Below are 25692 nucleotides of genomic sequence, written 5' to 3'. Positions count from 1 at the left end.
AAATAACAGTTTGTTATTCTACACCAACCTTTTGACATTATCCCTTATTATTATTATTATTATTATTATTATAAGGATTTCATATTATTTTATTTATTTCACCAGAATGACCATATTTACAAAACTTTAAAAAAATACAATTGTATTAATTATTTGGTATTAATAATTGCTTTGTGTTTGTCTTTTGTTATTGTTTAAAATAGCATGTTGAAATAAAAAATAAATAAATAAACAAACCATCTCTACATTTTGGTTGGTTACATAAGTCTGAATAGCAAATCATCAAAAGTTGTTTACCTGACTGGGTACAAATGGTGAATTTGGTGAATGATTTATTCTTGGACTGTAAAATCCTCTCCTGTTGTCTGGCGATGATGAACCGGCTGACTTGACCATGTCAGAATACCACCCCATACTCTGCATTTTTTCAGGCGCCGTCTGCGGTTTTACTACGGCCATGGGTTTCTGCATGCCACATTCCTGACTATGCTCTTTGCGTATGCCATACGAGATGTTGATCAACGAGGAGGGTGGCATGTGATAGCCACGGGCACCGCTACCACGTATAACCAATGCGTCCAGAAACTCATCATCAAATATTACTTCATAGAGAATATCAGCAGGTCTAACAGCTGTACGAGAAAAAAAACAAATTTGATTTTGACACATCAATACACAGTATAGCAAAAATGTTGTCATGATTCTCTAATTACAGAATGCAAACTGGGGTATTTTTCCATGATTTATTGCCAGAACAAAACCTTTGAGAAATTATTTCAATACCACAACAGTTATTAATGCAATTGTTGGTATTTTAGTTTTTAATCACTCATTTGTTAGTTTGAATTGAACATCTTCATGGATGTAGGAGTTGTGTGTAAAGCTTAAACTTGATTGCTCCAGGCATGTACGAGATATGGCTCTATAGAAATACATTATTTGACACAAAATTGCTGCCAGTTCACAATTTTGAACACAATCTGAAAACTAATATCAAAGTCCAATTGCGTTCAATGAAAGTACAATGATTAAACCAAATCTGTGCACATACAACTGAGATTCGGCCTGAGAACAGTGAAAATTTGTGATTTTGATGAATTTAACCATGAACCATGAAACCAATGCATGTACATATGTACTATATAAGGTCTGATATATGTGTGAAGTTTGAATCCAAGTACCCGGTGTGAGATACGGCTAGATATGGAAAAACAGACTGATGCACGCATGGATGTATAGTTTAGTCACAGTATTCAAAACAAATGCAATTTGATTTGTCTGTGCACAATATTTCACCTTCACGGTCATTTCAGTTTTCTGCAAGCATTCCAAGATTCCTATACGGTCTATGACGCCACTGATCAGAATAAAATTGACTATGGCGTAAGGTACTACGCGAAATGGTATCATTATTTCATACAGTGGATATTTTTGTTGTAAACCTTAATCATAAATCCCCAACAATCGTGATCACATGGGCAGAAATAACAGCAAATAAGCAGCTGGGGAATACTACAGTGCCAACCAACATAAACCTATAGTGTATGGTTCTATGTTTACTGTAAAACTATTTATTTTCGCTCGTATTTAATTTCATTATTTTGATCATACGTATTGGGTTGGAGTTCACAAATTTGACAGTTGAGATAACATTTTGTGATCCCAAAACAGTATCGTTAAGAATAATTTTAGAAAAGCCATTCTAAAATATTTATTATTTATATAATCTTTTTTTAGATAGGATCAACCCCCCCCCCCAAATAAAACAATTTTTAGATAGTAACAATCAGAAAAGTGGAACAATAAGTGTATACTATATTGTTTCTCTTACCTGAGATTATCCCAGTTACAACACCACGTAAACCCAGAGGAACAGTGAAACCATCACGTACGTTAATGACTCTATCGAATAATTCATAGTCGGCATCCGGGTCTGGTATGAGATGTCCCTGCTGATCTACAGGCTACAGTGGTGGAAAACATTGGTTACTGAAAAATCATTTAAACTTCCTACAGGCTACAGTGGTGGAAAACATTGGTTACTGAAAAATCATTTAAACTTCCTACAGGCTACAGTGGTGGAAAACATTGGTTACTGAAAAATCATTTAAACTTTCCAAGTACTTTTCATAATTTAGCATATACAATGAACCATCAACCCGAAGGTGAAACAAATCTAAGATGGATATCATTTTAAAAAAACAAACAAATTATTGCATTATATAGTTGATGCGAGTTCGCAGGTTTAAAAATATATAAAGTTTGAACATGAATTTGTACAGCCATGATAGAAATAACATATAAGCAGCACAGTAAATTGGAGTGGAGGAAACATTATGCAAACAAACAAAGTATTTTACATGTGTTGCATGATACCCTCTCACTGAACACTTTTAATGGTGGTAATCTTACCCGGAACAGCAAATACGGTTTGACACTCATCTTAAGTTTTCTCTTTGTCTTATTTTGCTGAAAATCACAATACAATTAATTGATGGGTTACAACTCACTGTACAAGATGAAGAAAGAACAACTATTGACATGCAAGTATTATGCAGAGACAGTACAATGGGAGAGAATTAAATGAGAATTTATTGATATGAACTTGAGTTTTGAAAAACATCCACCATCTTTGTAATTATTCTACATATCAAACACACAAGGTAGGATGCAGACATCCTGTGCAAAACACAAAATTTCATTACACTGTAACTTATGGCAATAGGGTTATAGATGTATAATATTAATGAGTATTATTTATCTGTCACTGTAATGCCATAAATTACAGCATGTCGTTATTTTGCGTTATTTTACGGGGTATTTTCATCCTACCATATTAGGAAATGTGAATTCAAAATATGGAATTATTACGCACGTAAATGTCCTCTAATAATAAAAACAAACATGGCTGCCATCAGGGTTTGACCGGACCCACACAAAAAAGTTCACTGATTCTGTTCTAAACATTTTGGATTGAACCAAACCAGAAAATTTCAAACATCATTTTTTTCTTCATTCTCACATTGTTTGTTTTCTGGTGAAATAAATCAAATCAAAAATCAAATCAGATTGTATGTATGTATGGGTGACTGTCGATACTCCTGCTGTACTGTCTTTGTGCATACTTTAAGGTATCCTCCTAGTATCCATTCATTTGAACTCAAGATAATACTAGTTTTATTTGTGTATAGGAACAATGATGTGTGCATTGTGGTACACACATGGCAGTATTTCAGGATGCCCACGGTAAATTTCAAAACCATGCAAATTGCAAGCAATTTTAAAAATGTTAAACCTAGGGAGAAATGGATAAGGACCACCTAGCTTACTGAAGAATATTTTTTATTTAATTTAACAGTACGATTGAAAATGTGTAAAGGATGTGGATTGAAAACAATTTATAGCATTTGAACTGAATAAAAAGGACATGCATTCTATGATTGGCAAAAATCTTAAAATGTCACATGACACTTTTGTCACACAAAACTAGTATCACTTCCAAGTGCAACTTTTTGAACTGTTGTCACCTCTTATTTTCCCAAACATTTTCACCAATACTGAATGCCAATGGGAAACTTTGTACATGTGGTTCAAAGTTAACAAAGAAATTATCAAAAAATTTGCAAATATATGTATAATGCTGCACTAAAATTTTTGAACAAAAGTTACTCCATTCAAAGGATAGGGGAAATATTGATATCAGAATCATGCAGTACATACTGGATTCAAATTTAAATTGACAATAATATCAATGAATCACCAACCTTGTTTTTTTCCATCTCTTCCTGAATAGCTTTAACAACATTTTCATCCAAAGATTTCAATCCAACCTCTGTTTGTTCAACTCCGTGACATGACAACGTCTTCAGCCAATCAGAAATCTGTGATGCCCGGTCACTATCTTCACCGAACACATCGTCTTCATAGAACATGTCATTTTGGGCATTCTGAGACACATGGTCAAATAAATCTGGGAACCTTAGGAGAAATAAATAAAATGTTTGTCAGTTACTGTCCACACAAAAGCCAAAGAGTAGTCTTCATTCAATGGAGAAAATAATTATGAAAATCAATACAGATAAAAAAAGTGTTCTTATAACCATTTTAAGCTGAATCGCACATTTCCCAAGTCTGCTTGTCAATTATTGCTTCAACATGTAGGATCCAATGAATAAACTTGTTAATTACTGTTATCACAGTGACGATAAAAAATACTCTTTGTTGTTAAGTAGGCTTTTCTTTATTTAATATAACAGTACACTTTCGTCATCTCTTAGCAGTGTAACAGACAGTCAGTTAGCACCCTGAATTTGATTAGCAGCACCGTCAAAATTCTGCCCAAAGCGCTTCGCGAAAGGATTTAACCTTTTCACCACCAGACTTTCTCAACCCAATTTTTTTTTCTCACTTTTTTCATATATTTTTCAATACTTTTGGAAATGAACCCCCACACAAAATTTGAGTCAATTTTAATAATGAAATTTGGCTATTTTTGTTCCAATCTTCTGACGGAAAGTACAGACTATAAACAAGACTATTTTGTGAATTTGTGATGAAAAGGGAACTGGTAGTAAAAAGGTTAAGAAATAAAGCAGACATACAGAAGAAAGCAATAATGTTTGAATGAAAAAAAAAATATTATTACTTTTCAATATAGTCTGCAATAATATGTTGTGTTTTGATGGAATACGTCCAATTGCCGTCTTCATCTTTCCGAGTAAAACCTGCTACTTCTTTATTCCTCTTGTTGAACTTCAAATTCAAGCCTATGTTTACTTTGCTAGGATTCGGATTCCCACTGTAATAACAAACATATTGTTATAGAGTTTGCGATCACCTCTCATACAAGGATTTCCTAGGAGGCAACTACAGTTTTCCTGGGAAAAGTTTGAAAGAAATTGGATAAAAAATGTTTGTAATGAGTTATTTTAACCACAAAAAATTATTTATGCTGAGTTAACGACGACAACGACAATAACGACGACAACAGATATTTTCTCCTTGTATACCTTGCCTTTCACCTACGGTAAAAATTACATGGATGTGAACCCCTTATGCAAAGTCAGAATCAGATCCATGCACTTCTGAGATAGAGGACAGTTTTTCTACTTGTCTGAACAATGAATAGAAAAAACTTGTCATATTTATTACAAGATGCAGCTGTTCTCAAAATGAAGAAAATGAAATATACCTTCTACTTGATCCTTTCAAAACCAAGAATGAGCCTGTAATTCTTGAGACTAGATGACTTGATATTCCCAGTCGCTGTGCTAGGATATAACCTGGGACGTATTTAACTTCATATTTCTACAAAAGAACAATACCGGTACTGGGATTAAAAACCAAAGCCAAGGTTAATCACCTTTCACAATCTCACGGTACAGTGTTATCCCCAGAAATTTAAACCACTGTGGTGGCCTAATTTGCATATCATTTACATAATAATGGAAATTGACCAAAGCACATTTACACCCACACAATAAACAACATATATTTTTAAAAACAAAGTGGCAGATATTTATTTGCTTCACACAGTGTTATAAACACTTTTATTTTGGGCACTTTTGTAATATTAATGAGCTCCGTCACAGGGAAAATATTTTTTTTTTTAGAGTCAAAATATTACGTTTCACAATTTAGAAGAGTTTGAATTTAAAAATGAAACATTCTCGAAATGCAAATGCTGCAGACTAAAAAGAAACAAATAAATTGTAAAAGGTTAAATGAAACTCATTTGAAACGTTTGAGCCAGGATTATGTTCACCACTTTCATGATCTTATTTACTACAATATTCTCCTTTAAAAAATCGATCATGTAGTTATTTGGCGGATTGTTGGTTATTATTCTGACCATCAGCTCCTAACGTTTACATTTACAGTAAATGAACGAACAAATAACACTTCCAAACGATCAAAGTTACGACATGACATAACTTACTTCGCGATGTTTTACACCGGTTATACCAATAATTCCTCTTACTCGGTCATGATGCCATGCAAAAATTAAAGACTTCTTTTTTTTTTATATGAAAAAACGTAAAATTTGAGCTAGTTTTATCGGGAGAAATTATTTTTGATCACTCGATCACTTCGGTGAAAACACAGACCCGCCATGATAGTTATGACGCATTAGTTGACCGGCATGTGTCCTTTGACCTGGTGGGTCAAAAATGCCATTTACCAATCAAAATGCCGCATGGTATTGCCGGTAGAACCCGAAGTTTTCCGAATGATCGTGATCATAAAAATTACATTGCGGAAGTAAAGCGATGTCGTAGCACGATGTGTTGGTATGAATTTCAGATGAAAACTGCATGATGGTTTTCGAAAGAGGTGATTAGAAATTTTTAAAAGGTAAAAAAAGTATTGAAAGAAGAGTTTTTACATAAATCACGATGATAACAGTTCAAATGTATTTTACCCAATAACGCAATAAACACGTTGTTTTTTTCTTGAGTAGCGTAAAACTGATTGTGAACTCTGATTTGCCCATGTTATATCGGGTGGAATTGATTTTGAAAGAATTTTAGCTTTCAATCTAAAGACTGCATCTATCGTCAGAAAGTATTTACTTACAAACAAAGAGGTGCTAATTTTACAAAATTGACTTGTATTGTTCAAAGCCGCTACCACATCACGCGACTATGTCTATTGTTTACAAATTATTATCCACGACTGGCAGGATGCGTGTCGGTCGGTACGTAAGTATAATAACAATATAAGAATAGTCCTGGTCGGAAGCGTTTTAGTGGTGTTCCCTAATTTTGAGTGCCGGTCAGGCCAACCAGCGTGACGAGATCCCCCAATGAAAAGCAGCACTGTGGCGGTCTTGCTAATCACCGTGGCGGTGTCAGACCAGTGTGGCGGCAAATCGAAGCACTGTGGCGGGACCGCCACGCTGTTTACATCCTGGGGAGAACACTGCGGTAATATGTAATCTATGCAATACTGAAGTTCAGCAAATGAAACAAAAGTTCTGTCAATTTTGCAGCTATTTGCTATGTTCCTTCAAGTTGTTTTGTCAGCAAAATTTGATTTAAAAACTCAATGTCAATATGTGTACTGTAACAAGACATTGTTAATGACATATTATGCAATTACAGGAAATGTTTTTCATGCCCAAGATAAAGTTAGAGGCCAAAAAGCAATATGACTACAAGTCTGTCGTATTATTTGATCACAAATATAATTGTTATGGATATGCATTGCTATATGCATAATATATTCAAATCACTTGTCATGTGACCAGGTGAATTGAGAGTAAATAGACTAATCTAGTATCAACAAAAAATAGATTTATTAAATGATTTTAATAATAATTTAAGGACAATGAAGCACAAGACAAACATGAACATGTACTATCAATAACATACAAATTTTTTTTTGAAAAATATACAGCTTGGAGTGTCAGTTTAAGTTTAATCAAATATGCATCTCAGGAGGAAATCCTGCCATTCATGAATTTATTTGCAACCAGACTCTACTCGCTTATGTTATCCCACATGGTCTAAATGTGTGATTTTGTTTATATTTATTATTTTTTTTTAAATTTTTTGACTATGCACATTTGATACAACCTTCAGAAGATATTCCTTCAAATAAGTACAGGCGTGTATTATGATGTATGTGACCAAAATATAATAAATAATACAAAAATAATACTTTTTCAAAAAAACAAGATGGCTGTCAGTTGGCCATTTTGATCCAAACAAAAATGAATCTTCATAGACTTATATCACAACAATGCATGAGATTGATATGTGTAGATTTTTTGATGAACAAAGTAAAAATAAATGAAATGAAAAACATATTTCCGATAAACAGAATTATCTTATAATCGGTTCTATCTAAAAATTCTAGACATACCCACTGCTGCTTCATAATGTGGTCTAATCTTGGCTCTGATGGCGTACTAAAAACAACCCTAATCCGTGGCTCACCTTTCCTATCCACCTCTATAACCTGTGAAAACAAACCATGGTGAGAATATTTACTAATATTATACATCTGTCACTGGAACGCCATAATTTGCAGCATGTCGTAATTTTGCGGTATTCTACAGGGTATTTACGAGGTAATAATAAAAAACAAACATTGCTGCCACCAGGGTTTGACCGGACTCCACACAAAGAAGTTCGCTGATTCTGTTCTGTTCCCATGATGTACCCTTGGTAGGAAAAGATGTACAATAATAAGGTTATTACGAGAATACCTCAAAGTATGCGCGTCAGTCATTACTCCAGCTGTACTGTCTTCGTGCATACTTTGAGGTATTCTCGTAATAACCTTATATTATTATATATCTGACATAGTCGTAAAAACGCTATATGAATGTGTTCAAAAAAATTAGATATGTTCGAATAACTTTCTCATTCAGAAATTGCGCATCACTTTCATGTCACGCTCTTAAAACTTTAATTTATTTATTTAAGATACAGAAATAGAATCCTGTTGCTATGAATTAAAGCAAAAAACAAACAAATCTGTCAATATTTTGTAATTCGAGTTTTTATGGATGAAATGACTGCCACGTTATGTTACATTGAAACCCAAAATCAACTAAAGAGAATAAAAAAAAAATTATTTGTAAAACCAGTTGGCCATTTTGAATAAAATCATGAAACTAAGCAATGCGAATCAGTCACCCATCATGTGAGAAGCAAATGGTGACATGTTTTTAAGAATTCATTTTTTTTGTATGAAATTGGCAGTCAGTCGGTTGACACAATTGTACCAAACTGAGACAAAATCACTGTAAGTTTACCCGAGAAATTGGGGAAACACATAAAAAAATGAAATAGCCACCAGTCAGCCATTTTAAAACAAACCAAGAAATAAAATGACATGCATCAGTAACCCATTATGAGTGAATTCTATGTTTGAATGAAATCGATGCAGGCAAGCTTGAAACAAGGTTGATGATGTTAAAATACTTTTTTTTGTGACAAAAATTGTCACCGTCCAGTCAAATGTCATGATTCAGAAAGTTGCTAATAAATCACATGACAATGTTTATTATGTTAAATCATGGCGATATTGTCCCACTGCACCAGCATTATTTTGTGCATTACAGTGATGTATTTTGAGAAACTTTCTCAAAAATTAGATCAGATGTTGGGACTGAGGTCGCTGAGCCAGCCACCGTACATGATACACCACCGCATCCTGCCATGTCTTCAACTTTGATCAAACCAAGTACCGCTGAACGTCAAATATCCACAGTCACAAGTACAATGTAGTATGATGAGTCAGAAAACTGGTTTATATCACAACTGTGCATTCAATGGGCGATTACAGTTCAAATTGTACAAAACCGGAATGAAAACGTACACGATTGTAATTGTACATAACCCTGTATTTCAAATGACGTTGATGTCGTCAGTAAAAGGTCAGGAAGGTAATATTTTGTTATTCTAATTTTTGAGTTTATGTTTTAATGTGGAATTATAGAAGTTTGTATTTAATTTGAATTGTGTTGCATGTGTATTTTTGTGCGCATTCAGTGTACAACTACATACTGTTTTTATAAATATTCATATTCAAGGGCCATAATCATGATCTTATATTAGATGCAACTAAACTCATTTTTTACTAGTTTTAATGAATATACAATATAATATAATAGCAATACCCCCCCCCCCCCCCCCCCCGCCTGTGGCTCGTGCATACATGTCTTGAATTGTACAATATCATGTGGTATACCCACCTTTGCTGGCGGGTTATTGGCTAAATATATCACAGGAACCTATATTAAAAGTTATTTATTGATAAAATCATCATTTTCTTGAAAATTAAGCTGGTGACCCCAACTTTTTTAGGTCAATATTCTTATATTGCCTGGGAGTACACTTTATTTCAAAATGAATAAATTCTTGGTATTTTCATTTACCAGTAGGCTTCTACATTATACAAAAACAAATTGGTACCAACAATGGATGAACAGAACATAAATAAATATAACTCTTAACATGGACTAACACAACCTTTGTAATTAAACCAAACCAGCAAGTATCAGTTTATTTACTGAGGAATTACTCACCTCTCCCATACATCCATAGTGTGGAGTGCCAAGCATAAAACACTCTGACTCGGGTGGAAATAAATCTTCTAAGTTACTAAACTGTTTGAAGGACGGATCATAAGCTGCTATATCCTGTAGGAAAATAGTAATGGTGGTTTAAACAACAATCAAAACACAACAACATACATCCCCTGCAAATTTCGAGATAATCAAATAATTACATGACAAACATACATTTTGAGAAAGCCTCAAGCACATTAGCGAGTTTGTGAAAGAACTGGTTCATGTTAATTTCAAACTTTTTTTGGTCCTTGCACATTTGAAAAGCATATAATACATGCATTTTGCATTTTTGAATGCTGCGAATACTCTGCCCTTTCTGTTTACATAATGAAACATTTCCACGCATTCACCCTGTTCAGTGACGCTATTGGTTAGAATTATGTTCAACTGACAAGCACAAAATAGGATAGCTTTTGTGAGAGTTTATGTCTTCTAAGACCTTCATCACATATCAACAAGATTATGAAAGTGGCAGACTCTTATATTATAAATTCCTTGATGATACTTTGAGAAACAGTAACATTGTGCTCACCTTGACTGTTGTTTGAAGTGCAAAAGTAGTGGGAGTCGATTCCCACTGTTTTTCTAATGTGATAAGGCCACCTGCACCACACACATACCTGTCACAGAAAGCAAAGACTACACTTGAATACGCAATTATATGCAGTGGTTTTGTAGACCGAATTCAGCAAGTTGGTTTGAAAAATTACAAATGTTCATAAAATACCGGAATGAGAAAAGTATTTTGTTTTATTCCCACAGAGATGAAGCAGGACATTTGTATGTACATTGTAGACCTTCTGAGAAGAATAAAATCAATGAATTTTAGGTAATTAGTTGCAATTAATACTATCACCAAATTTCCTTGGCTTTTAATTAATAGATTTAAATTTATACAGTAAGCACACATTACGGTTTCCATGGCAAAAAGGTTTCAAAATTTCATTGTGGTGAAAATATATATAGTTATAGAATTAGATACTCTTGGTTGTTTATGAACTATTAGGAAATTCTGACAAATACTATTTTTTGTTATTAAATAATGCTTCCAATGGAAATTCAGAAACACACCATTTTTGCAGTTTTTATCCAAAAACATATAAACTGGGTAAAACATGCACAAAAGGTAATAACTAAATTAACATGATTATTTTTTTGCTTTTATTCAACAGGTTGAATGCCTGTGAATGCCCTCAAATAGCAGACAACTATCTTATAAGAAAAAAAGATCACAAAATCACATCCACGTCAAGAATGAAATCTGTTGAATAATAAAGCAACCAACTAAACTTGTCAACTAGCCAGATATTATACTTGCCTCCTACCAGCCATTGGTGTAGCATACACTATTACAAACGTCTGACCAATCTCTACGCCTTTTCTACCACGATAACTACAGAATAAATTAAACACAAAAATTAAAATTACAATGAGATAAAGATTCTGTTCTTAGAAGAGTAAACCACAAATCATACATATACTGCATATCTAATTAAAGAATATTTAAATTATACAAGAAACCACCTCAAAAAGGTGCCAATGATTTTGTGTGCATTTCAAAAGACACTAATTTGTTGTTTCGACCAAAAAAATATTTTAAAATGCATCAAAGGTCAAATAGTCAATAACAGTCCTTTGACAATGTGTCTTGGATGGAATAATTGAAGTGAGAATAAGGTCAAATAGTCAATAACAGTCCTTTGACAATGTGTCTTGGATGGAATAATTGAAGTGAGAATAAGGTCAAATAGTCAATAACAGTCCTTTGACAATGTGTCTTGGATGGAATAATTGAAGTGAGAATAATCTTGAAACAAATGCATATAATTAACTATTGTCTACAGGTCTACAGAAAAAAATTATGCGGGCAACAAAAGTTGACTTTGCCACTTCAAAAAGTTAATTAATACACACAAAATCAAACATCCTCACAAAGAAGTCCTGATGCTTTTGTGACATTCATTTGAAACATGCGCTATAAGGTTGCACATACACCCAATTACATAAGCACAAGTGCAATACAAAAAATGCACTAGACATGATTAAACTATTATTTGATAACAGACTTACTGTTCCGTAATAGACTGTACTTCTTTTACCCATCTAGCAGCCTCTCTGTCTGATTGTTCATAGCATATTATCTCACTTGTACCATTATGAGCAGGATTCTTACTTTTACTTTCCTTCAGTTCATACCTACATGTACAGGCAAAACAAGACTTCTAATGTATAAGAGTTTAACTGTAACCTTTTCACCACCAGAATTTCTCACTCAAATTATTCTGCACTTTTTTCTCATATTCTTCAATATTTCTGAAAAATGAACCCTAATTTTGAAGCCAACAGACTAACCAAAATTAGACTATTTTCGTCTAAAATCTTTTGACACTAGACAGTTGGATTAAATTGTGACACAAACACCAATTCGACAACATATTGGTTTGTTGTCAAAAACAACCCTTGTGGAATGACACAGAGTTAAATGCTAAACATCAAATGCAAATTTTGCCATGCTTCCATTACATTTCAGACTATTTTCTCAAAACATTCTAAGGTGACCTGAATTATTTGGTATTTAATGACATTCATGCACAATAATGAAAATGTTAAGAAGAGATACAACATTTGAATTTTCATTTGGTTTAAACTTCTGTAAAAATACACAACTCAACACAAACAGCATGACCTATAATTGTTATAATAACCTCATTTGAGATACGGTAAGGCATTTCCACAGCTATGAATTCTCAGAAAATTATAATTTGACAGCATTCAAGAAGATTTGCTGTCTATTTGTTGAATATTCCAATAAAAAGTTCATGTCTACAATTTTTCCTGTCTCTCAAAAAAGAAAGCAGTGTACATATTGTTCAATAGTCATCCCATGTGAGCAGACTAAACCCACCTGAACTGATCATCTGTTACTGAAACAACCCGTACTTCCTGCAAATGTGGCCACCCAGCAAATATGGTTTTTCCGAGCAATTCATTTGCAACTTTTTCAATTTCCTGTAAAAAGACAAAGACAATCTTGTTTAGTATATTTTTCATTTAATTATGTTGAAATAATATTGGCAACAAAATCATAAACCAATTAAGCTATAGCAGGAGCAAAAGTTTGATATTGAACTACTGTAAACACTATAAAATGTTGTCAACTCTAAGAATTTGGACACCTAATTATTGGCTTCATTCGACTGAACACATAATAACATTTCATCCATTTTCACACTCAGCAGGTCTTTTTTACAGTGATTCAATCATATTCGTATTCTGTTTTTCCTTTTTTTTTTGGCCATAAAACATCGCCGGTGATTTTGTTTTGATGAAAACAAATGATGCACATCTAATATTTTTATAATAATGGATTTTTACTTCAACAAGTTCAGAATTTCAACATTTTGTACTCTAACAAGCAGCCTCTCGGCTGAGATAGCTTTGCTGTTAGCAATGTATATTTCAAAGAACAGAAGATATCATTACAAAATGAACAAATCTGAGAGAGGTCCACATGTAGTACCTATATATGTAATATCAAAGCAATTGGACTTGCGGTTTTTAACAAGAAGTCGAAAATATCACTTTTTACCAAAAATGACAAAAATATTCACCAAAATTAGAGAATTAAAGATATCAATACAAAATGAACAAATCCGAGAGAAGTCCACATGTAGTACCTATATATGTAATATCAAAGCAATTGGACTTGCGGTTTTTAACAAAAAGTCAAAAATATCACTTTTAACCAAAAATGACAAAAATATTTATTAAAATTAGAGAATTGAAGATATGATCATGAAATGAACAAATCTGAGAGAGGTCTACCCAAGGTACATATACACCAAGTATCAAAGCATTCAGGCTTGTAGTTTTCAAGAAGAAGTCGAAAAAGTAAAACATTGACATGGACGACAACGGACAATCACTCATATGATAAGCTCCGCTCGACAAAGTCAACAGCAGAGCTAAAAAACTCAAATGTTTTAAAAATATTTATTCAAAAATGATCAGAATTTTAGAAATTTTATGGTAGTGGTTCTCAATGAATTTGAAATCTAGTAGTATTACTCATACACCTAGTTTTCAGATTACAATTTCGTCTAGTATCCCAATGTACTGATATATTAATTTTTCTAAAGATATTTTTGCCAAAATGTAATGAATAACGACTGTGTGACAGCTATTGTGTTGTATAGCTGAGACATCACGTATTATCATTGCTTACCGGCTCAGAGTCATTCATGATATACAACATCATATTGTCACCACGACTATTCATTTGAAAAACTTTCACACCTTCTTTTTTCAACTGGGCCTGCAAAAAACAAACAGTTAAATAAACTACACATGGTTTGCCTTATATATGTAAGGGCGGTGGATCATAGCATAGGATGGGGTATCATTACACAGGTGGGACAGATCACAGCATAATATAGAAGACTGACTATAGGGAAGATCATAGCAAAGAGTGGGGAAGGCCATCTATGAATATGGATTAACTATATATATAAGTTGACTCTTTAAAAGAAACAATTTAAAGAAATTCAAAATCAGGTTTAAATTGGGCAAATGTATACAGCAACACAGAAACAACAGTGTTGAAGCTGACACTGGCACAGACAACGACAATGAGACATTTTGTCAAGTTCCCTTCACTTCATTATGGGCAAACCAAAAATAGAGAATATAAACTATTCAGAAGCAGTCACTTAATAAAACATCACAAAACAAATAAAAATTATTAAAATTACGTTATTTGTGTTAATGGTTGAGACTATGCAACACATTTTGCACATTCGAAACATGGTTTATCAGACATAGCATGGATTTTAGTGACCATACCAGCCATCACATGGTAAATTTTAGTTGAATGGATTGTGACCAATTATCACAGTAAATGTTAAAGAATTCAGATATACAAGAGGTGATCTATACTCACTTTATGTGGTACATGCCTCATTGTGGGAAATCCTGGATAAAAGACTCCTTGCTTTGTACCAACTAACAAACCTTTCCTCATTTTACTAATATCAATACGGAATGCATCTAGCGGTACTTCCTCACACCTAGAAAAAAAAAAGATCGTCACATTCCCATCAATGGACCATATAAATTAGATGCCACAGGGAACATAGTTGTTCTAATTGCCAATATTGAAGAATAAACTCTCGTGCTGTAAAATACACTTTTGGTAAATCTGTTACATACATTTAAAGTATCCTTGTCGTGCATTTGCATATTTGTGTGATTCACATCGCCAATTAATCACGCTCATGACACACGTTTTGAAGTGGCTCGAGTCATGGTAATTGTATTTTTAAAACCAGGGTAATTTTTTCAAAGAAATGATCTGACAAAATCATGTGATCAGGTTATTTTGTTTGTGTTTTGTGACGTCAGGTAACCAAAGGAAAAGAATGAGAACTGGACCAATCAGAATGCTGTAACCATTACTAGTTACCGGCCTCTTGTGCCAAGGTGCGCCATGACACTTGAGGTGGGAACCAGCCAAGTAAGATGAAAAATTTTGTCCATTTGCTCCAAAATTAACAAAGAAATTATAAAAAAAAAAAAAAAAATGTTTAATCAAAATAATGACAGTAACAAATATGGTGATTGATCTACACAGTGAATGCAGTGTTCTGCTCTGTGAAACACAGAATACGGTCATATTATTTATAGATACATAATAGGGCAATGTAATCACTATAATAATGAATACAATGGATTGTGATTAAATTATCAGTCGTCACAAAGCACACCTTATCAGTCGTCACAAAGCACATGTTATCAGTCGTCACAAAGCACACGTTATCAGTCGTCACGAAGCACACATTATCAGTCGTCACAAAGCACACATTATCAGTCGTCTTAAAGCACACGTTATCAGTTGTCACAAAGCACACATTATCAGTTGTCACAAAGCACACGTTATCAGTTGTCACAAAGCACACGTTATCAGTCGTCACAAAGCACACGTTATCAGTCGTCAGTCGAAGCAAATGTTTAAATTTTGTGTAAACAAAGATGTACTTTTCACTTGTTGCATATGAAGCACGAGACCCAAATAGAACAGGACAGGATACAATGAATGCGGATTATTACAAAATCACGAGAAAGACATACCATTCTAGAAATCATAAATTGAATCATGTTCATCTCAAACAATTTTTGGTAGTATTTGAGTTTATTTAAGAAGCTTTTCATATTTATAGAACAATTGATGAAATGGAAATGCTTTCAAACATTTGCAAATCATGAGAGTTTGCTTCTTATAAAATCTACATCGCATATATGATTATGAAAGTTGCATACCCTTATCTTATTAATCCCATTGTTATGCAAATTATGATTAGTTCTGGGAAAGAACCAGTGAATGAATGATGACAAAACAAACTTACTTTGCGTGACTACAGTTTATATCAGTAAATACACCTGGTAACGAGGACGGATAACAAAAAGACAACTCCTTATCGTAAGTATACAATAAATGAGGCCCGTGCGAATTACGTCGTTTTTCTTCGTCCGTCAGAATATTGTTCAATGGTGCCATGGCATCTAGTAAGCATTTCTACAAGAACACAAAGACAAAAGTTAATCTAATATGGTCTGTAGCAAAATTAAAATCAAAATTTTGATACAAAACAATATATGACCTAATATTTTTTTTTTTCTTTTCAAAAACTGTGTCTCATGACAGCTCAAAGCATTCTCGTCAGATATTTTTACATTGTTAGTGCAAACAGTATTCAGTATCACATAAACCATGATCATAGGGTGTCACACTTGTTTACATTTTATGTGCATATGAGCGTGAAATGAATGGTTGGCAAGAATCGGCCGTTCCCACCCAAAGATAAAATAACGGCATTGTGCGCTATTATTAAATATACATGTACGTGTTGCCGTTAATACAATAACTTGCAGGCAACATTGCTGTGCGCTAGTGATGACCAGTAAGCTATATTTGTTATCAGACATTCACAGGCTGTTTGGCAATACATATACCGGAAACACCACAGTACAACAACAGCCTATATAACAGGATTGCATGACTAGTATATTTGCTTTATGGCTATTTTATGCACTTTACTGGTATCAACCAAATCTGATAAAACATCTTTGAAGACTGTAAAAAAAATGGTCTCCAAAATTGTATATGAATCACAGGGTAACTTTTGGGATCAGCAGCCGAGTCACACTTCCATAGCATGCGACCTTTCAACCTAACATAAACCCGACAAAAAATGTTGTCAATATCAACTGTTTACAATGTAGTCTTACCTCATCTATAAATGGTATTAAGACTACAGCTTCCCAGTCCTGTTGTTTACCATTGAGGTCTGTATCAAAGTCTACTGGATAGTATTCTATAATGGGTGAATTGTCCATGATCATTAAAGACTGCAAACAAGATAAAGGTATATATTAGTTACTTTACCAGAATCAAAGATGAAGTGAAAAGTGTAATAGGAAAAATGTCTGTCCGTGTTGTAGTTGTCTCCATTGTAAACTTTTATTCTTGTTACATTAGCTCAAATCAATAATTTACCAATTAATATAACCACTGCAATATCTTTCGTAATGCATAAATGGCGCAGACTGAACGTCTGCTGCAAAAATTGAATGATTTGACTTTGGAATTAAATTTCATTTTTTATAGTTCAAAATTTCAGAGAGAAATATGATGTTAAGATACACTTACTCTAGTAAAATTGACCATCATCAAATGTGTACAGCACATTATTAAATATAGAAATATCCCCAAAATACTTTCATGTTTGTTGGATCCCATGCGATGTTTTGATGCCACTACAACTTTTGTTTGTCCTGTTCTTACTTTTGATTTCACGCATAACATAATATTAACTGATTACCTACTTTGTTTCAAAATATTTTCAAAGTATTATTGAGTACCTGCAGACTTTGTCTAGACATATTTACTTTATGTGTGAATATGTCAAGACTGTAGACATAATCAACCTAGCCAACATAATCGACAATATTTTAAAGCAATGTTGGTAATCAGTTGTTCTAATCTTACAATATCCAAGGAAATCTCAATAACAAAATCCTGGTGGTTTTCACTGTAATCATACTTATGCCTAGGATAGCACTATCTCTGATTTTCTATGTTGACTGTATTTGCATGCTGGGTAATTTAGTTTGTGCAGCCCTACTGATACCATACCTGGAATGGTTTGGGTAGAAGTTCTCCACTGGCTGCCGGCAGTACTGCTAGTAATTGTTCAAATGGTTTGAAAGGTCTACCGATGTCGTATTTTAATTCACAATCACTAAAACCGCATACATCGGACATGAACGGGGCGTAGTGATGAGGATAATACCAGCCCCATGACTGAACACCGTTGTAATAATAGTGAAGAATCCACTGGATACCAGTGACATAACACAACGCTTGATCTTTTAACACTTCCCTGAAACAAAAACAAAATTACCTTTGTAGAGTGAAAAAACAAGAGTAAACAACACAAGATTTATTCCATGTTCCACTTTATTACACGCCTTAATTTCCTGAAGTTACATATGACACTCTTATGGTGTGACGTTACGTTTCAAGTGAAACTTGTTCAAACTAAACACCAACGAAAATTTATATAAATGGTTGTAAAGTGAAATCTGTTCTAGGGTGAACACCAAGGTTAGTTATTTTACACATGTTAAGGTATTCTGATTCTGAATTATGCAAGAAACAACATCAAAATTCAATGTCAAATAAAAAAATTATTTCTTAATTTTAGAGTTTCACCTCAAATAGGTTCTTATCCTACAAAAACAATTTTATTTTTATTTTTTGTGAACTGTGAGTATTTGTGGCTATTTTAACAATCTGAACAAAAAACCGAGGTATGTACGACCTAGAAATAGTGCCGTATGCGAGTACCAAGTTGCTAGTCGCAAGTAGCAAAATATGCCATATGCTAGTGGTAAAAACGGCATATGCGAGTGGTAAAATGTATCGTTTGCTAGTAGCAAAAAAGCCCTATGCGAGGAGTAATACAAAGGCTTGTAACGTTTGCTTATAATATAACAACGTACGTTCAATTGTGTTTTATCACAGTAAAATCAAATATTTACCATGGTTATGAAATGATGTGTACATGGTTGGTTAAGATTGGAATGATGCTGTACCAAAAAATATGCGGACTTATCACTCAACATGCACTTTATTCCTTTTGCCGATTAGGAATAACGTGGTATTTCAACAGCTTTGTAATGAAGTACAGGCCCTCAGCTAAATCCTCCTATAAACTGTTGATTCTGTCGACCAATGGGAACGCACGTTTCAACCAGACTACTTGGACCTTGGACATATATGTATTATGGAATTGTGTGCTAGTTAACACTTGGGTTGTGGCAAATTTAACACCTCTCCGAGGTGTGACTACTTTTGAAACCTGCCATTGTCTTCATTTAAACGGCGGCGCGTGACACAAGAATTCTGTGACCCTTTGGTGAACATGCACCCGTTTTTACTAACTACAATTATAATTCTATGATTCTTTAATCGCTGACCACGGGTTCATACTAATTTTACCGAAAGAAAAAACAATTTTCACATGTTATGCGGAGTGTGCTGGCTGGTCATGGCCGTTTATTAAATTATTGTGCTTTCACGTTTCCTGTGCAATTTCGTGAAGAGCAAACATCGATTCTATGCAAACGACTGAACGAACTTTTTGATATAAACACTTAAATGAATAATAAACAAAAAGCACTGGAAATAGTAGTTAAAGCTGCTTTTATTTGCGACCTTCGCAATGTAATCCGCGTACACTAGTCGACTGTAATGTTTAGTACAGGGCGGCGTGCGCCGGTTGACACCTAAGCTAGATCGCGTTGACCCCTATTTGCTACCATTATTTTTATACATGAATCACCCCTGAAGTAAAAACCTTAACAGCATCATGCCAATCTTAACCAACCATGTACACATCATTTCATAACCATGGTAAATATTTGATTTTACTGTGATAAAACACAATTGAACGTACGTTGTTATATTATAAGCAAACGTTACAAGCCCTTGTATTACCCCTGGCATAGGGCTTTTTTGCTACTAGCAAACGATACATTTTACCACTCGCATATGCCGTTTTTACCACTAGCATATGGCATATTTTGCTACTTGCGACTCGCAACTTGGTACTCGCATACGGCACTATTTCTAGGTTCTACATACCTGAAAAACCACAAGAGTGCATAAAGTACATAAAATAACCGATCTGTCATCCAGTGAAATTAATGTACTGCAAAATCTGCATTAGAAGGCACATCTCTTATAGAAACCATAACCATTCTTCTTGAACAATTTCTCATGTGTTGATCTAATAGAAGTTTTTTCTCCTCTGTTGTATTGTACATTTTTTTATAGAAATCACAGTTCCTAATACAGATTTCACAGGTAATAAGTTCAAATATTCATTATGCTGCCATTTTGCCATGGAGGGGTGAAAGGATCTGTGGGAAAACTTTACATCTTAAGTTTTTATCAAATATTGAACTTTTGTTCAAATTCAGACAGATTTCCTGCATAGAAAGAGATTCTCAGTATACACAGAAGTCACTGTGATAACGATCCTGTATTATAGTAAATCTGTTATTTAATATATATTGACATAATACTGGCACACAAACCAACAGGCAGCTGCCATTTTAATTTCAGCCAATCACAGAATACCTGAAATGCATCCTGGGTCATTCTGTTACCATCACCATAGTTACTTACTCTGTCACATTCTCATATCCGAGTTTGGTTTGATAATAATTTCTCTTGTGTTGACGGAATTCCATTTCAAAAATTTCCGCTTCATCAACATCAGCATCAAGCTTTGTCTCCTCATCAAACACTACATGGGTTGCAATAAAAATAAATGTAACCTTGGCACGGATGATGAAGCATTGACTGCCAAACTGAAATACTGACCAGTCCAGTTGCATTTTGAAAAACACAATGAAGTTTGGAAATATGTAATTTTTTTCATGTCTCAGTAAACTACTTATACAGTATGTGTGTAAATATATACTTAAAAATCTGATTTAAAGCTACAAAAAAAAACTTTGTTCCCACAAAACCTTTGACTATAACTTTTTGTCTCAGTTTAAACTTTAGCTTTCAACATAGAACGAACAAAAAGTAAAACATACAAGTTACTGTAAACAGTCAACTTGCACATTTTCAAAACATAATCGGAGTGTCACTTGATTTATTTCAGTTAAAATAGCAAAGATTTACATGTAATTTACAGTGTCTACATTATGAATTAGCAAGTTTATTTTTCTGATTTTCAGTCTATATTTTTTTTTCACGATATTTATAAGTCTATCTTGTATATTGTACATAAATGAAACATTGAAAATCCACCCTTACATGTTTCAACTGAATTTTTATTTCCATTATCTGATGAATCTTCACTCTCTTCAGTCGTTGATAATACTTGGAACATGGAAGCTTGCTAAAAAACAAAAATTTTGTAATTTCCATGAAGACACATAACATTGAATAAATTTGATTTGACAAATTACAACATGCAACACATCTCTTCAGTGTTATATTCATATTATGTTTGGGTGAAGGTCAAGTGCATGTCATTAAAGATTTATAGAATGAAGGTATAGCAGTGTGTGGCGTGCAATGAAGACCTTGCAAGAATTGAAGAAGTCGCATGAATTGCAAGGCAATGCTGCTGTTTGGGTTGCATTTTCATTTACATTAAAAACGAACGAATGAAAATTACTATACAAGTTTAATAAATCTGATTATGGAGGGCTAGTTAATTCTATGTATCTATTTCACAGCTTCTAAAGTCTGACACTGACAGTAATTGTAATTTCTGGCTGATTTACATAAAAGGTCATCTTGGTTTATGAACACCAATTACCATTAGTTATGATTTAGAAATACAGCTATTTTTGAAGCCATCATCAATATATTTGGTAACATAATTACTGATTTTGAAGTAAATTCAAACTATAGCTGTTTTACAATCCATAAAAAATGGCCATGAGACATGTGTGAAACACATTTCTGTGTGTAAAAAGGTTGTGGTTGGAAGAATTAGAAATGGTATCACAAACATGCGGCTTACAATCACACACACATCTTAATTGAGATCTGAAACTACTATAACTATTCATTGAAGAATTGATATACCCCTGGTACTTAATATAAATATTGTGTAAAACCACCAGCATGGTCATGATCTGTTTTTTCTGTTCATACAACACATTGAGACATTTATGCGTATGTTGTCATAGCAACCTATGTTTGCTTGCATGGACCAATCAGATTGCTGAGATTTTTTATTCTATAGTGTGGGGATACAGAAATTTATTACTACTTTATTACAGTGAACCGCTATGGTATATAGGATTAAGACATATGTGACTTACTGCTAAATTTTTTGCAGCACGTAGAGCCTCTTTCTTCTCTTCCCTTTTTTTTATGCGTTGTCCTTTCCAAGCACTGCCTTCAGTGCTTCCTTTCTTACCTTCGAAATATTTCAGATCAACAGACGTCTCGCTAAATTTATTTCTGTCAAACTGTAAGGGGAGATCAGTATATAAACATATATAAATACCTTGGACTACAGGACTATAAGAAATGATGGGGAACGATTGAATTTCAGTTTTTTATCTTGCATCATCATCATATTTACCTCCTGGAATTAAATTTCACTGAAAAGATTTTTTGGGTGTTTTGTATGGAATTTATTTTCACTGATTTTTTATTTTTGATGAGTTGAATGTAAAATATAGGAAAATAAATAAATTGCAAGTGAAAATAAAGTATTTTATGGCTACATAGTTGCTTCAGGTAGCGTAGTCATAGTTGCATCAAACTCAAGATTAGTAGACTCAAGTTCAAAACCAACCAGTGAATGATACACAAAATGAAGGGGTCACCCCCCCTCTACCCAAGGCTGAGCCAGAGTGCTACAGGTTTAACGGGAAGATCAAAGCCACTAGTAGAGATTCATTCAAAATAGATTCAACTTTGAGGTGACCCTGGGTAATGTCACCAGGTATTTATGTTTGATTGTGCCATAATGTTACACAGCCCTATCATGTATCCCAAAAATGGAATGTGGTTTCTATGGCAACATGTACTACATGTATATATTTACAATTAGCACTTACACTTGCAGCAATATTTCAAAAACAAATAATACTTAACTTACTTCAGACAATTTCTTTAAATAGACTTCAAATCTTTTCAAGTTAAGAATTCCATCTTCATTCAAATAACCTGCAATAAATTAAAACGTCAAAACTTTAAGTTTCCGTCTTATTAACATAAAGCAATATGCTAATATGATCATGCGGTTATTACAAGAACGAGAATACCGCAAACACAAAAGTGTAGTGAAGGGATGATGCAATCACGTATGGCCTGAGTGTATACATATTCCCATGATCACCTTACTATTAGAAATGGTTTCCTGTTTGTACTTGCAATGTCATGCATCAAAACAAAATGCCAGAAAAACACAATTAGATCTGCACAGTCAGTTGTGTGCTGTGATTCTATTTCAGCCATGTGCTACATTGTTGCTGAAACTGGTGAAAATGACGGGAGTGTTTGAATGTGCTGTCAAGTGATGAATTTCCTTCAACTCTTTCAAACACAGCCGTACAAAGTTTTTGTAGCCAGATGTATAATAATGCATAATATACTGATCCAAGAGTAAACACTTACCATCCACTAATGGTAGCACTTCTATATATGTCTTGTATAGTAGAGGCAGTGCATCATGGTTAATATGCAAATCAGGCAGATGAGGTATGAAATCATTACCAACAAGGAATCCCATTAGTACCCAATCGTCAATAATCCTCTCCAAATCATAGTCAAATGATATTTTACCCTGGAATTAAAAAATAACGACAATTTACTCAGTGATTCTTCTGCTACACTCGTGTTAAAACACACATTTGGGTTTCATCTGTTACATACAATGTACATGTACAAATAAAACAGCAAAGATGTTCCCATGGTTAATTAGAGTATTATAAAATGTTTAATTTTTGCTGCTAATATTTTTATGATTTCATAATTTTACTCCATTCATTGTCAATATTTGGGTCATAGAAAACAATGGTAATTTTCACTGCTACAACAGTGTTCTCCTCAGGCCTTTCAAACTCATGGAACCATGTTGCTATGGCTACCTGATGTGTTGCTTTGGTTCCACTCGTGACACTTTGTTAACATCAGTCACTAAACAAAATTTAGTCATTTTCACAAACTTGCCAAGGTTGTGACAAATATTTATGTTTTGAACAGCATATAATGCATAGTGTACACGCTGTGAGTAAAGACCAAACAGGAAAACAATAATAAACCACAGCACCAACCCTCAACTACTTACTTTAACATCTTGAAATTCAAACTCTAAGTACTCTCGAAATAATGATAAATGAAGTAAATGAAAAGTTGTTTCTTCTGGAGTTGGTGTTCTCTTCTGTTGGGATTTCTTTCCAAACCGTACTTCTTCTCTCAGTAGTGAAAAATGAGGTTCATGCGATGTCAGCCCGAGCATCATCTGGAAAAAATATTTGAAAATTTTCAAAAATGTTCACAAAAAGACATTCCCACTACTAGTATTTGATGATTCTGCAAGTGTCATTGTGACTCCCTAGAAATCTGGTGAAAATTACTGTGACTTCCTAGGACCCTGGTGAAAATCACTTTGACTCTACCCGGTGGGTCAAAGTATATAACCTGTCCTCTAACCTGATTGGGTATCAACCAGTGGTACAAGAAATATCATTGGATAACCAAGACTGGCTATCACACAATCTCATCAATTGTTCCAATAAAAGGGGCATAATTGGCATAAATCACACTGATGGTGATTTGGGGCACCATGGTAATCACATTTGAAAGTCAGCTTATTTTGCACTTTACCGCATTAGTAAAATTCAGACTCTATTGGATAGAGCGGCTACAATGAAGTTAATCCATGCATGTGTGACATCAAGATTAGACTACTGTAATATCTTACCACATTACCGTACTTAACCGCGTAAGCGCCCATGCCCGGGCAAGCGCCCACCCCCCACTTTTAAGCAATTTTTATATTTGGGGTCACATTCGGCAAAGCGCCCACCCCTTTAAAATGCAACTAATTTAAAACTTGGTCTTGCGTAACGAATCTTGGTAATCGTTTATATGATACAGCGTGGATATCGATCGCTATGAACATGTTGTGAATGCGTAGAATACGGTAACCGTGCTTCGACAATGACCTGTTAATACAAGTAAAATGCGATAAATATTTCATGCCATATTCAGTTTACCTCTCAAAAATGGCTAGTTACTAGTTTTTTTGGAAAAACCATGTTGTTTATTTGGTGAAATCAATTCCAACAGATCGTACTTCGACATCGATAATTCACTGCCGCATTGCGTTATCGGAAAGTCTTCGGGAATTTCTGAAGAATTGCGTCAGTCAAAACACAGCATTCTGATTAGTTAATAACCAACTTGACCCATTAGGTCAAAGGACGCTGCTGTTGGGTCAAATCTGCAATGCATCATGGCGGAAAGTGATTTTCATCAAGAGTTTGCGTACGATCCAACA

The 25692-nt window shown here is 34.0% G+C and overlaps 1 protein-coding gene across 2 annotated transcripts in view; it reads right to left on the bottom strand.

The window, feature by feature from the left end:
• LOC100369596 (5'-3' exoribonuclease 1-like) overlaps positions 1-25692 on the bottom strand; it is a 49847-nt gene that overhangs the window by 9959 nt on the left and 14196 nt on the right. For both annotated transcript variants that reach the window (XM_002730331.4, XM_085508634.1), the window contains exons 6-28: positions 24478-24651; positions 23805-23973; positions 23287-23354; positions 22499-22648; positions 21477-21561; positions 20835-20955; positions 18276-18522; positions 17369-17488; positions 16486-16655; positions 15024-15150; positions 14310-14399; positions 12990-13093; positions 12155-12280; positions 11403-11477; positions 10617-10704; positions 10040-10153; positions 7867-7962; positions 5192-5307; positions 4646-4798; positions 3765-3978; positions 2413-2469; positions 1832-1964; positions 298-632 (exon numbers count right to left, since the gene is read on the bottom strand). In XM_002730331.4, coding sequence (XP_002730377.2) covers positions 298-632; positions 1832-1964; positions 2413-2469; positions 3765-3978; positions 4646-4798; positions 5192-5307; positions 7867-7962; positions 10040-10153; positions 10617-10704; positions 11403-11477; positions 12155-12280; positions 12990-13093; positions 14310-14399; positions 15024-15150; positions 16486-16655; positions 17369-17488; positions 18276-18522; positions 20835-20955; positions 21477-21561; positions 22499-22648; positions 23287-23354; positions 23805-23973; positions 24478-24651 — 3132 coding nt within the window. The remainder of the gene's footprint in view (positions 1-297; positions 633-1831; positions 1965-2412; positions 2470-3764; positions 3979-4645; positions 4799-5191; positions 5308-7866; positions 7963-10039; positions 10154-10616; positions 10705-11402; positions 11478-12154; positions 12281-12989; positions 13094-14309; positions 14400-15023; positions 15151-16485; positions 16656-17368; positions 17489-18275; positions 18523-20834; positions 20956-21476; positions 21562-22498; positions 22649-23286; positions 23355-23804; positions 23974-24477; positions 24652-25692) is intronic.

Source organism: Saccoglossus kowalevskii, chromosome 15 (genome assembly GCF_978046115.1).
Source record: "Saccoglossus kowalevskii chromosome 15, keSacKowa6.1, whole genome shotgun sequence".
Lineage (NCBI taxonomy): Eukaryota > Metazoa > Hemichordata > Enteropneusta > Harrimaniidae > Saccoglossus > Saccoglossus kowalevskii.
Note: the sequence above shows the minus strand (reverse complement) of the source record. Positions and strands in the feature narration are given on the sequence as shown.